At 54.1% G+C, this 12,678-nt stretch overlaps 1 protein-coding gene across 3 annotated transcripts; it reads right to left on the bottom strand.

Annotated features, from left to right (window-relative positions):
* Positions 1 to 447: 447 nt before the first annotated feature.
* Gp6 (glycoprotein VI platelet) lies at positions 448 to 12,212 on the bottom strand. 3 transcript variants are annotated; one of them, XM_047528797.1, is made up of 7 exons: positions 11,560 to 12,212; positions 11,191 to 11,448; positions 9,238 to 9,522; positions 6,354 to 6,407; positions 2,739 to 2,798; positions 1,476 to 1,526; positions 448 to 1,044 (listed from the first exon to the last, which is right to left on the bottom strand). In XM_047528797.1, the coding sequence occupies exons 1-7, from the start codon at positions 11,744 to 11,746 to the stop codon at positions 836 to 838; spliced, it is 1,104 nt and encodes a 367-aa protein (XP_047384753.1). In that variant the 5' UTR covers positions 11,747 to 12,212; the 3' UTR covers positions 448 to 835. The 3 variants fall into 3 exon arrangements, with proteins under 3 accessions (XP_047384753.1, XP_047384754.1, XP_047384755.1); XM_047528798.1 differs by lacking the exon at positions 6,354 to 6,407; XM_047528799.1 differs by lacking the exons at positions 448 to 1,044; positions 1,476 to 1,526; positions 2,739 to 2,798 and adding an exon at positions 5,257 to 5,394.
* Positions 12,213 to 12,678: the final 466 nt, after the last annotated feature.

The raw sequence follows: 12,678 nt of genomic DNA on the forward strand, positions 1-12,678 counted from the left end.
TTTTCACTGTTATTTATATAGTATCCCCAGGCACGGTTTTGCTTTCCACAAGTTCAGTTACCAGCAGTCAACCTCATTCTGAAAATACTAAATGGAAAGTTCTAGAAATAGACCACTGATACGGTTTAAATTGCTCCCCATTCTAAGCAGCGTGACAAAATCTGGGGCTACCTATGCTGCCACGTGCCACCCTGCCCAAGCCAGGATCATCCCTGTGGATGTGCAAGTGCCACCCCACTACTCACTTAGCAGGTGTCCCAGAATCAGATCCAGAGTCACCATGTCACAGTGCTTGTGACCAAGTAACCCTGAGTTGACTTAACAGCCCCAAGGCAACAGTGTATTCAGGAAAACATTCAGAAAAATGTGTAGGATTCAGACACCATCCGTGGCCTCAGCCACGTGGACTCTCAGGGACAAGGATGACCATGCCACCCTGGGGTCAGGGGGCCCCTGGCATTTTTATTGTGTACCAGTGAAAACGAGAAGCATGCCCCAGTGCCTGGAAGAACCAGGACCGTTCTAAAGAACAGGAGACTGACCAGGCACAGCTACAGACGGGGTTGGGGCGAGGACGTAGGGCCAAGGGAGGCAGGGAGGGCCCAGCACAGGGCGGGACAGTGACCCCCGAGAGCTGGGGACCTGGGGGAAGGATGTGGAGCCATGTTGGGAGGGCTGAGGGGAAGCCGGCCGTGCCCGTAGTAGCCACAATGTGCAAAATGTCTGCAGGAGACGCAGCCTCCACTGGACTCCTTCCGGCCCCGTGGACGGAGCCCCACAGACGCTGGCTCCGCGGCTCCTCCGGGGCTCCCAGCCCCAGGAGCTCTTCCGTGCCCTAGCCCTGACACCCCTCCTGACAGCCACGCGACTTCGGGGCCTGTGGGAGGGGCGGGAGGGGCCTCTGCACGGGCTTGACCCTGTGCCGCAGGGACTTCTTGCGGCTGTGCCAATCCTCCACCAGAACCCCCACCAGCAGAAGGAGAAGGGCAGCACCCAGGCAGAGCCGGACCAGGACCCCCCTGCCGTAGTGCCGGGGGGCCAGACCTGGAGGAAGGGTGGGAAGAGCAGCGGTAGGAGCCCGTCCCCAGGGCCACGCCAGGCCACAGCTGGGCCTCTGCAGTGCTGCCTGATCTGGGACCTGTTGTTCCCCACCAGCCGGGATGCCCGTCTCCTGCCCAGGGCACCACAACCAATGTCAGGCTGCATAAGCCAAATTCTCCACGGTGCACTCGCCACGCGTCCCCAGGCAGGCTCCCGCTCGCCCGCTCCATCGCACAGGGGAGCTACAGGGAAGGGGTGCGGTTTTTCTTTCTCTGGCCCCTTAGAAAATCTCAGCCCGCCCTGCTGATCTAATGGCCCAGTTCACACCACAGACTGATGTTCCTTCTTCCCTAATATTCCGCACACCCAGGATGGCAGAGCTAGGGCGCCCGCTCAGGGGATGGGGTCCGCTTTGGGCGAAGAGGATGGCTTACCAACTGGAGTGCTCGACCCCTCTGGAGAGACGGTGAGGGTCCTGGACGTTGCTAGGAATCAAAAACAGCTGTGTGAGCAAATGGAACCCTGTTCACTCCTGGAGGGGACCATGCCACTGAGGAGGCAGAATCCCAGGGCATCAGGGAGGACGAGAACTGCAGGGGCAGCTGCCCAGATGTGACCCCAAGCCCAGCACTGTGAGGCCTGCGACCTCCGGCAGTGTCTCCACCTCTGTCCAGCGAAATCAGTGGCATTGCGCACATCATGGATTGACCGAAAAATAGAGTAACTCAGATGGAGCTTCCCTAACATGACATTCTGAAACCCGCAATGTTGCACAACTCGAAAATTCCACACCTGACCTCCTGTGACAGGTCATGGTCAAAACACGGGTGCACAGAAAATATTGTGTGAAACTGCCTTCAGGCCACGCGAGCAGGGGCACAAGATACAAATGAATTTTGCGTTTAGACTGGGGTCCCATCTGCAAGAATCTCCCGATACTCGGGCAAACATTCCCAAACCCAAAACACCTCTGGTCCCAAGCACCGTCACAGAAATGTAGGAAGCACCCCAAGGTGCTCACTCTGCTTAGTGCACAGTACTCCCTGAGATCTACCAGGGGCTCAGCATTGCAGTGGGAGACGGGCCCTCAAGGTTAATTGGAGGTCGTCGTCTGGGGCTCCAGATTTTAGAGGAGCCCAAGAAGTAAGATGACAATTTTGACATACTATTAACATTGCTGCAGCAGGTAGCTCACAGGACACAGAGGAAGCTACCGATGCAGCCCAGGCAGACCACGCTGGGGAGGTCAGGCTATATCCTGAGGGCACCACAAGGTTCTGGACCCAGGAGGGAAAGAGTCCTGCCAATGTGTTGGGAAGGACCATCCAGGGCCAGGAGCCTAAAGACAGCCAGAGCTGTGTGGGACCAGTGGAGACCCCCGACCTGTCCTCAGAGGAGCCACGGGAAGGACACTGCCGAGTGTCTGCAGAGAACTGGAGTAGAACCTGTGTCCTGTGTGTGTAGAGATGGGCGAGTCTCCCTGTTCAAGCACTCAGCTTTGCCGTCTTTGGACAGGCAACCCTACCCACAATGCTCCTCTGCTGGTCAGAGCCAGCCCCCAGCCTCCACGCTCAGCCAAGGGCTTTCTTGGTTAGGGCAGGATTCAGTGACACAAATTAAAAGCCCAGAGGACTGGACAATGTCAGAGAGCCCACCTCAGGCTCCTCTCTGCGGAGCTCTAAGTGTCTGGTACTCACCAGTTGTAGAGACTTTGTTCCTGGGTGAGATGATCAGTCTCCTGGAGGCTTCTGGGAATTCTAACACAGGGATTATAAGGAAGCGGGATAACGTCAGTTCTTCCCTGAGAGATCCACTCTGCAGACCCCTCCTGGGACGGTGGGCTGCCCAGAACCCCTTTCTCTCAGGTGACCTGGGCACTCTCTGTCCTACTGCTTCTCCTCCTGTGAGATTCGGTAGTGAACCTTTTACACAGCAGGTGGACACTCAGGATGCGCATTCACACACGATCTGTGTGGACCTAAGGTTTCCACTGTCTGGCACAAGCCCAGTGAAATCGCTGGGTCGAAGGACAATTCCATGTCAACTCTGAGGGAGTGCCCGGCTGCTTTGCAACGCGTAGGTGCTGATTTACATCCCCACCAGTAATGGAGAAGGTTCCATTTCTCCAAATCCTCACCAACTCTTGTCTTTTTCTTATGGTTTTGCTTTGTCTTTATAACCATCCTAGTGGGCATGGTGAGTTATGTCAACATAATGACTGACCAGTGGTCTTCGCCAGCCCCCCTGGGACGAGCTGATAGCAGCCTGTGTTCAGAAGGCCCCTCTCTACCAAGGCCATTTGCTGACCCAGGGACCTCCTCTTGCTTTCACCTGGCTACCAAAATACTTCCTGAACCCCTGGCCTGTATCCATACTGGGTCGCTCTTGTTGAGGCTGGGGCCACGTCAGGGACCTTTATATGGCAGGACCAGCTCACAAGCCTAGTTTACCCTCAACTCTGTGCAACGAGACCTGGGCACTCTCTGTCCTACTGCTTCTCCTCCTGTGAGATTCGGTAGTGAACCTTTTACACAGTGTGTGACGCCACGTCCAAAGGAGCGTGAGCAACCCAGACAGGCCTCAAGGGCACTATGCTCAAGGGAAAAGCCCGCCTGAAAGGTCACAAACTGGGTGATTCCATTCATCATCTGTTCTAGAAATGCAAAATATAGAGACAGAACAAATCAGTAGATGCCAGGTGTTAGGGATGGTGGGGGAGGGGGAGGGGTTGGCTGGATATGAAGAGATGGGTTATGGGTTAGAGCTGAGGTGTCCCCCAAAAGCTCATGTCTGTGACAATGCAAGAAAGTTTAGAGGTGAAAAGATTGGCTTACGAGAGAGCCTTAACTAAAGGTGGTTACTGTAGGCAGGTGGGGTGTGACTGGGGAGGTGGGTCACTGGGGTAGGCCTCTGGGAGAAACATATATATATACACACATACACACACACACACACACGCTTGGGGGTACTGAGATTGAAACATTGAAACCAGGGGTGCTTAAGCATTGAGTCACGCCCCTAGCCCTTTTGATTTTTCATTTTGAGACAGCGTGTCACTAAGTTATTGAGAGCCTTGCTAACTAGCTGAGGCTAGCCTCAAACTTGCAATCCTTCTGCCTCAGCCTGCTGAGTTGCTGGGATTACAGGCTTGCACCACCTCACCTGACTGGGGTTTATATTTTGTACCTCTCTCAGCTTCCTGGTGCCATGTTCAGAGCTGCTTTCCTCCAGCAAGCCCTTCTGCCATGATGATCTGCCTCACCTTGTGTGCAACCATGGAGCCAGCCATCTGTGGACTGAGACCTCTGAAACCCAGAGCCAAATAAACGTTTCCTCCTCTACTTGTTCCGGTCAGGCCTTTTGGTGGACTCAGACAGGGTGGCCAAAGGGAGACCACGTGGGGACGAGCAGTATGTGAGTGCAGCAGTGACTGTGTGAATCTCCATGTGACACACTTCATGCCAACGTCAGATCCCTGGTCTCTCTGTTGCATTTTAATTATGTAAAAAAAAACCATCAAGGGAAGCTGGGAAAAGGGACGCAGGATTGTTCTGTGCTGTTCTTGCAAAATTTCCATGACTCTAATCATTTCCAAGTAGAAAATCCGCCACACAGCAAAGGAAACAATTAGGAATGTGAAGCAAGAACCCACAGAATGGGAGGAAATCTTTGCCAGCTACTCTTCTGACACAGGATTAATATCTAGACTATACAAAGAGCTCAAAAGACTTAACTCCAAAAAAACCAAATAATCCAACTAATAAAAGGGCAAAGGAACTAAACAGACACTTCTCGAAAGAAGAAATACAAAGGCCAACAAATACGTGAAAAAATGTTCAACATCCTTAGTAATCAGGGAAATGCAAATCAAAACTACACTGAGATTTCATCTCACACCAGGCAGAACGGCAGTCATGGAGAACACAAATAATACATACTGGAGAGGATGCGGGGGAAGGGAACACTTTCACACTGTTGGTGGGACTAAAATTAGTACAACCACTATGGAAATCAGCATGGAAGCTCCTCAAAAGGCCAGACATGGAACCACCATATGACCCACTCCTCAGTATTTGTCCTGAAGAGTTAGAGTCATCTAACTACAGTGATGCATACACTCCCATGTTATAGCAGCACAATTCACAACGGCCAAACTATGGAACCAGCCTAGGTGTCCGTCAGTGGACAAAAGGATAAAGAAAATGTGATACATATACAATGGAGATTTATTCAGCCATAAAGAAGAATGAAATCATGGCGTTTGCAGGAAAACAGATGGACCCAGAGAGCATGGTGTTAAGTGAAATCGGTCAAACTCAGAAGGGATCCTATGTCTTCTCTCATGTGCAAAAGCTACAGAGGCAAAAGGAAAAGAAAGGTGAGGAGGATCTCCTACAAATCACAGGGAGATCAGCAGAGGAAAGGGCCCAGGGAAGGAATGGGGAGGAGGGCGAGTGCTGGGAGGGGCGTTGACCAGACTGGGTTGTTACATTGTGTGCATGCGCAAATGTGTGACCCCAAATCCCACCGTTATGTCCAACTACGATGTACAAAAAAAAAAAAAAAAAAAAAAAAAAAAAGTGGGGAAGGGGTCTTAAAAATGAATAGGAAAATAAGATGATCAAAAGAACTGGAATCCCAAGAAACCAACGCAGAGCGCACGCGATGCGCTGCTCCTCTGCAGGCCCTGCCTGGACCTGGTCTCCGGGTTGCTCCAACTGCCCGCCTTCTTGTCTGGCTTGGCTCCTCTCAACAGGTTTCTCGGCGCCTGGCACCTGGTCTACCTGATACCCCGGGAAGGGCACTCCCCCGAGCGCAGGCTAGGTTCCAGTGCTCCTGCGCAGCCGAGGGCCTCTGGACGTGGGTGCGCTGCCCACGAGACCTAGCGCAGCGGTACCAGTGCCTCAGCTTCTCCTGGGCACTTGGAGAGGAAACGACTGGGCCCGCCCCACACCCAGGGACTGAGACTCCGGGCTCAGAAACCTGTGTTCAGAAGCCCCTAGGTGATTCTCACGCCCACAGCCTGGGAACCGCTGGCGGGTGGGACTAGAGGCTCAAAAGCCAAGTCCAGGGCTCCGCGGTCCCACGGCGCCTGGATACTCTTCCGCGCGAGAGACCTCACCTGCCATCCGCCCGGTGGGCAGGGCGGGCAATGGGTAGCAGGTCAGTGTCCACGTGCCTGTGATACCCACGCTCGCCACCCGCAGAAATAAAGGGTTTAAAACAGCGCGCCTGCCGCAGAGGCGAGGGAATGGACCGAGAACCGCGGCAGAGCCAAGGCTCGGCGCGGCTCCACCAGGGCCCCGGCTCACCTGTCACGGAGGAGGCTGCCTCTGTGGCTGGCTGGCTGGGGGTCGCCAAGGGGCCTGGGAAACAGAAAAGGAGGGAATCTGTGCCCGGTGGCCGTGATCCTGAGCCGCAAGGAGGCGGTGCCACAGCTTCTCCACGCGGAGGAAATGAGCTGGAGAGGCACCTGCAGTCGCCTGACCTCCTTTCTGCCCCTCCTCGGGGTCCCTGTCCCAGACAATCTCGCTTTGTCCCTGGGAGCAAGACTGGCTCCTGTGCCCCTGGTAAGCAGAGATGGGCACCACTGCGTGAGTTCAGGGAGAGGGGCAGGGGTGACATGGGGGACGAGGGATTTCTAGGAGGCAGGCTGGTCCAGGCCACCTTCCTCCCTCCCACGCCTCAGGGCACGTGATGACAGGTTCCACTCCTGCAGCACCCCTCCCGCTTGCCCCAAGATCCAGCCAGAACAGGGTCTCCCCTGGGAAGCCTTCTGCACAGGATGGGGCTGCCCCAGCCAGTCAGGCCTGTGTTGGGGCATCGGTCCTGAAACAGGGTTTGCTCTGCCAGTAACTGTGTGTGTGTGCGAGTGCAGATGCTGCATATTGAGATGTCTCAGCCCCACAGAACACTCCTTAAATGTGTTCAATGGAAAAACAAAAAATAAATGAGAATCTCAAGCCAGGTGCAGTTGAGGCAGGAGGATCATGAGTTTAAAGCCAGCCTCAGCAACTTAGTGAGGACCTGAGTAACTCAGTGAGACCCTGTCTCTAAATAAAAAAAAAAAAAAATTTTAAGGGCTGGGCATGTGGCTCAGTTGTTAAGTGCCCTTGGGTTCAGTTCCCAGTATGAGAGAGGCAGAGAGAGAGAGAGAGAGAGAGAGAGAGAGAGAGAGAAGAGAAAAAAGAAAAAGGAGGAAGGGAGGAAGAAGGAAGGAAAGAAGGAAGGTGCTTAAAAAGGAATGGAAGATACCTTTTACTTTCACTCAACAGTGACCTCACTCACTTGACTTGAAAGAAAATAAATTTGAATACATACACATTTTCCTTTTAGCCTATAACTAACTCACGGAAAACTAGGAGAAGAATTTTTTCCTTGCTAATAGAATTTTTACTCTCTATACTGAGACATTTAAATAAGTCTATTGGCTTTGAATAGTTGGGAAAGTACATAAACTAGCTCTCTCGCTCTCTCTCTCTCTCTCTCTCTCTCTCTCTCCCCTTCCCTCCTTCCCTCCCCCTCTCTCCCCCTCCTTCTCTCTCCCTCTCTCTCTCCCCCCACTCTTTCTCTCCCTCTGTCTCTCTTCCCCCTCTCTCTTCCCAGCTCTTTCCCTCTCTCTCTCTCCCTCCCTCCCTCTCTCCCTGCCTCTCTCCCTCTCTCCCCCTCTCCTTCTCTATCCCTCTCTTCCTCCCTCTCTCCCTGTCTCTCCTTCCCTCCTTCCCTCCCCCTCTCTCCCCCTCTCCTCTCTCCCTTCCCCTCTCTCTTTCTCCCCCTCTGTCTCTCTTCCCCCCTCTCTCTTTCTCCCTCCCTCCCTCTCATTCTTTCTCCCTCTCTCTCCCTCTCTCTCTTCCCCTCTCTTTCTCTCCCTCTGTCTCTCTACCCCCCTCTCTTTTCCTCTCTCTCTCTTCCTCCCTCTCTTTCCCTCTTTCTCCCTCCCTCCCTCTTTCCCCCTTTCTCCCTCCCTCCCTCTCGTTCTTTCTCTCTCTCCCTCTCTCTCTCCCTCTCTCCCTCTCTCTCTCTCTTCCCCTCTCTCTCTCTCCCTCTGTCTCTCTTCCCCCTTCTCTTTTCCTCTCTCTCCCTCCCTCTCTTCCCCCCTCTCTCTTTCTCCCTCCCTCCCTCTTGTTCTTTCTCTCTCTCTCTCCCTCTCTCTCTTCCCCTCTCTCTTTCTCTCCCTCTGTCTCTCTTCCCCCCTCTCTTCCCCTCTCTCTCTGCCCCCCTCTCTTTCCCTCTCTCTTTCTCCCTCCCTCCCTCTCTCTCTCAACACTGGGGGCTGAGCCCAGGGCCTTGCGAGTGCAGGGCAACCGCTCTCTGCTGCTGAGTTGCGTCCCAGGCCCAGAGTCTCTACAGGGCTGAGCATGAAAGAGCAGCACTGGCTCTTGAAGTGTGCCTGCTGACGTAAAGGATTTAGCAGCGAGCTGCTCCCTAAGATTCCTGTACTAGATTACCAAAACTAAGACGGTCTGGACCTGTGACCATGCTGAGTCATGTCGCAGCTGACTTCCTGCGACAGGGGCACTTTTTGTTGGTGATTTCTGCAAGTTTTTGTAATTGTTGCTTGTTGAATGCTTGAAACCCAGACCAGACACAAGGCGTTGCTCCTGGGATTCAGTATTGGTTTTCCTTGGCACATGTCCTCCCTAGAAGACCGAACCATGCCTGCCAAACCTGTCTGAGGCTAACCACCAAGACCTCCAAACACGTCACCTCCTCCTACAGCAAAAGAGATTTTGCAGATAGATGAAGTTAAGAACCTGAGATGGAGATAAAGTGGTCCTGGACCACCCATTGTCATCAGGAGGGGCTTACAGGTGAGAGAGGGAGGCGGGACAGTCAGACTGTAAGGTGCTGCAGAGCTGGCTCTGAAGATGGAGGAAGCCAAGGACCTCAGCACCTTGAACAGGAAATGCCCAGGAAGGGACTGTCCCCTGGAATCCCAGGAGGATCACAGCCCTTTGGACACTTCATTTCACCTCAGTGAGGCCCACTGCAGACTTCTGATCTCCAGAACAATAGGGTGATAAGCTCGGGTTGGTGTAAGCATGGAATTTGGGGTCATTTGTCACAGCAGCAACAGGAAACTCATACATTCTCTAAAGCCAACTGGCAAGCCTCCCCAGGCCTCCCATGCACCCCTTGGAGTACCCCGAGGGCCTCCAAGGCTGAGGAAGAAAGATGGGGTCTGCACCCCCTTACCTGTGACGGTGAGCACCAGGGGGTTGCTGGGGGCTGACCATAGGTACGGGGAGGCACTGGAAAAGCTGTAGCACCGGTAGGTCCCGCTGTGGGCAGCCGTCACGGTGACCATGGGGAAATCTGCAAGGTACCACTTCTCGGGTCTCTTGGAGGGCCCAGTGTCCCCCTCCTTATACAGCGCAAACTGGTCAAAGCCATATTGGGTCTGACATTGCAGGGTCACGTCCCCTCCAGGGGGCACCACTGGACTGGGATGCGCCGTGAGCGAGGGCTTGCTGTACACCCCTGGGAGGAGAGACGCCAGGTGTTAGAGAGTGGCCAGAGTCCAGCTGCGGGAACAGGAGGAGCCCGCTCCCCAAGAGCTCAGGAACTTTCTAGCTGTCTCCCTCCTGGAGAGGCTGCTCCTGGCTCCGGCTCAGGGAGAGGTGGGGTCACCAAGTGGTTAAGGGACACGTCCAGGCCACATCGCAGGGCTTGGGCTCAGATTTTTGTTCTGCCACAAAGGGGCCCTGTGTCACTGGAGAGAAATGTCCCTCCACATCTGTGCCTCAGTGGCCTCTGCTGTGAAATGGGGGTGACTGAAGGGGACAATGTTCTGAGCATTTACCAAAGTGCCCAGCTGAGAAAGCCCTCATCCAAGATGAGGTGACCAAGCAGCGTGGCTCAGACAGGGCGTAAGCGTGTTACGGAGCTCTACAGCCACTGTGGGACTCACGTGAAACACCAGCTTCCGGCCATTCCTTAGCAAGACTCCCATTCACGGAACAAAGACCTGTTCATTCATCGCTATTAACCTCCCTACTTCACAAGTGAAACTACAGCCCAAGACGCTAAGTAACTTGTCCAACTTAGGCAGCTACTCAGTACTGTATGCCTGAAATTTGCTAAGAGTACATCTTGTGTCTCACCACAAAATTATTTGTTTTGGTTTTGGTTTTGGTACCAGGGACTGAACCCAGGGTGCTTAACCGCTAAGCCACATCCCCAGCCCTTTTTATTTTTTGAGACAGGGTCTTAGTAAGACATTGAGGCTGGCCTCTAACTTGCCTTCCTCCTGCCTCAGCCTCCCGAGTTGTTGGGATTACAGGCGTGCACCGCTGTGCCCAGCTCTTTATTTCTTAATCAATGATCATGTGTCTGTTCTAACAAATGAAACTCCCATCAAGTAGAAAAAATAGAGAATAACAAATAGGCAAAGGTGTGACCTGTCAGAGAGTGTCAAGTCCCCTCTAAGGTCAGGGCCCAATTTTAGACAGAGACCAGGGAAATATTTAATGGGATGACAGCATTCAAGTCAGACCCCAAAAGAAGTGGCCAGGAAGCCAGGCTGGCAGGCTGAGGGCAGAGCACAGGGAGGACGCAGGCGGGAGGCGCAGGCCCCAGGCAGGTGGACCACCTGCCAGCACCTGGTGAGGTGCTCGCTGGGATGCAAACTTTAATGTTTTCCAAGTGATTGAAAAAATGCTGAAAAATTAAGAAGTAGAACATTAAAATCCACATCATTGTAAGCTTGAATGTTTTGTTTATACCTCCCCCAAAAAGAAAGTATTCTCCTTTACACAACAGGCTTTCCTGGAAGCAAGCTCGAGGACATTTCAAACGGATTAAGAACTACACTGGAACAGGGAGGGATGGGGCACTGTCCCTAAGGCCCCTCCTCCAGCAGGCCTGGCCTGAGCCCTGCCCAGCTTGACTTTACCTACAGCTGTGATATTCTGTTCACCATGGGCGTTTTTGCACGGATTTTTATTTTTCTAAAAAAATATTACATTGAAATGCTCTTCGTATGGAACGAGTGTTCACCCCTGGAGGCCAGAGCCTCACCTGCCCCATGCTAAGCGCCCCCTCCCCAGGGATCTGGGGTTCCTGCCACCCGCGCCCCCATTATCACCCTTTGAGAACATACCCAGGGTGCAGCCCTGAAGCACACTCCATCCCTCACCCTGCGGTTACCAGTAGCGACCAGTTCCAACTGCTCACTGGGCAGCGACCACTGGGACCCGTTCTGGTAGGAGCAGCGGTAGCGCCCGGCGTGATTCGTTTTCATGGCCGGAATGAAGAGGAAGTCCTGATCCTCGTACTTCTTGGACCCCAGTTTCTCCAGGCGGTACAGGTCCACGCCCGGAGGCCCCTGGCACCGGATGGTCACCGACCTCTCCAGGGGCACCAGGGAGCTGGGCAGAGCCCGGAGGGAGGGCTTGGGGAGTGGGTCTGGAAGGGAAGAGCGGCCGAGGTCAGCGGCCAAGCGAATGGACCCCTCCCGGGCCACCCGCGCACCTGCCTGTCACGGCTGAACCCAGGGGCCCTGCGGAGAGGACTCACCGCTCTGCTCTGCGACCGCCCGCCGCCCCAGACACAGCCCTGGGGAAAGAGGAAAACGCGGCGCTAGGACCCCTGGGGGGGACGCCCACTCGCTGTCCTCTGTCATAACTATTTCAGGTTTTCCAAACCACCCACGCACGCGATTACGGGAGAGAGCCACAGAAGGCCACGCGCTGGGTGATGGCATTGCCCAGTGTCCAGAACAGGCAAATCCACCAGACAAGCGGTCCCTGTTGGCAGGACCCGGTGGAGGGCGGGGCGACCACTTGGGGCCTGGGGTTTCCTTCTGGTGGTGACAGGCAGCGGCCGGTCTGCGACACCGTGAATGTACTGAATGTCGTTCGTGGGAAATTCTGCCTTGTTCCAAAATTAAAACCTTTAAGTCAAAGAGGGACTCCTCCGCCCCACGCGCCCCCTCCCGGCCCTCGGCGGCGCGGGGACTGCTCCAGCTCTTCCTCCCAGTGTGGCTTTTGCAAATGGCTGCGCACTGCTCCCCGCCTGGGACGCTGGGCGCTGACTCCTGGGCAGAGGCGCCCAGCCCCGGGGTGCCAGGGCTGGTCTCCAGTGTTTGGCCGCTGAGGCAGGGCCTGGCCCACAGTCCCCAGCCGGTGGCAGATGAATCCTAGCACCAGCAGCCGAGTTCAGTGGTAAAGAACGTGGGCGCGGGACCCACAGAAAAAACAGACTAGAGCTGGGGGCGGGGCGTAGATTGTAAATGTTCTATTTTTAAAATCCGCCTGTGGGTGTTGGATATGTGAATCAGCCTGACGTGGCCACTCCTCGAGGAACTCATGCATCCAAACACCATGTTGTGCACTATTAACATTAACTTGTGCAAATTTTAATCAGTTTAAGAAAGATAGAGCCGGTCGCCCCCCTCAAAATATAAGGGAAAAAAATCAAAAACAGTGTGAATTTGGTGGCAAAATTCCTTAGCTTGTGTCTGAGATCTCCCTGTGGGGCAAGTCACTGAACCCTCTGGTCCCAGTCTTCTCATCTGTGAAATGAGGGCTATTATAGGGCCTGCCAGGGCTTAGTGTCTGTTAGAAAGGAAAGAACACAACAGTAAGCACTCGTGCAAAGGCTGGGCTAAAGAGCAGGGCGGAGCAAGTCCAAGGT

Source organism: Sciurus carolinensis, chromosome 16 (genome assembly GCF_902686445.1).
Source record: "Sciurus carolinensis chromosome 16, mSciCar1.2, whole genome shotgun sequence".
Taxonomy (NCBI): domain Eukaryota; kingdom Metazoa; phylum Chordata; class Mammalia; order Rodentia; family Sciuridae; genus Sciurus; species Sciurus carolinensis.

What these genes read in the sequence shown, in the direction of transcription:
- Gp6 (XM_047528797.1), bottom strand. Translation starts at nt 11,746, where the DNA reads ATGCCATCACCCAGCGCGTGGCCTTCTGTGGCTCTCTCCCGTAATCGC. An exon ending in CCTGGTGCTCACCGTCACAG is followed by an intron (nt 6,408 to 9,237) that starts GTAAGGGGGTGC and finishes TCTGTTTCCCAG; the next exon opens with GCCCCTTGGCGACCCCCAGC. An exon ending in GAACAAAGTCTCTACAACTG is followed by an intron (nt 1,527 to 2,738) that starts GTGAGTACCAGA and finishes TTTGATTCCTAG; the next exon opens with CAACGTCCAGGACCCTCACC.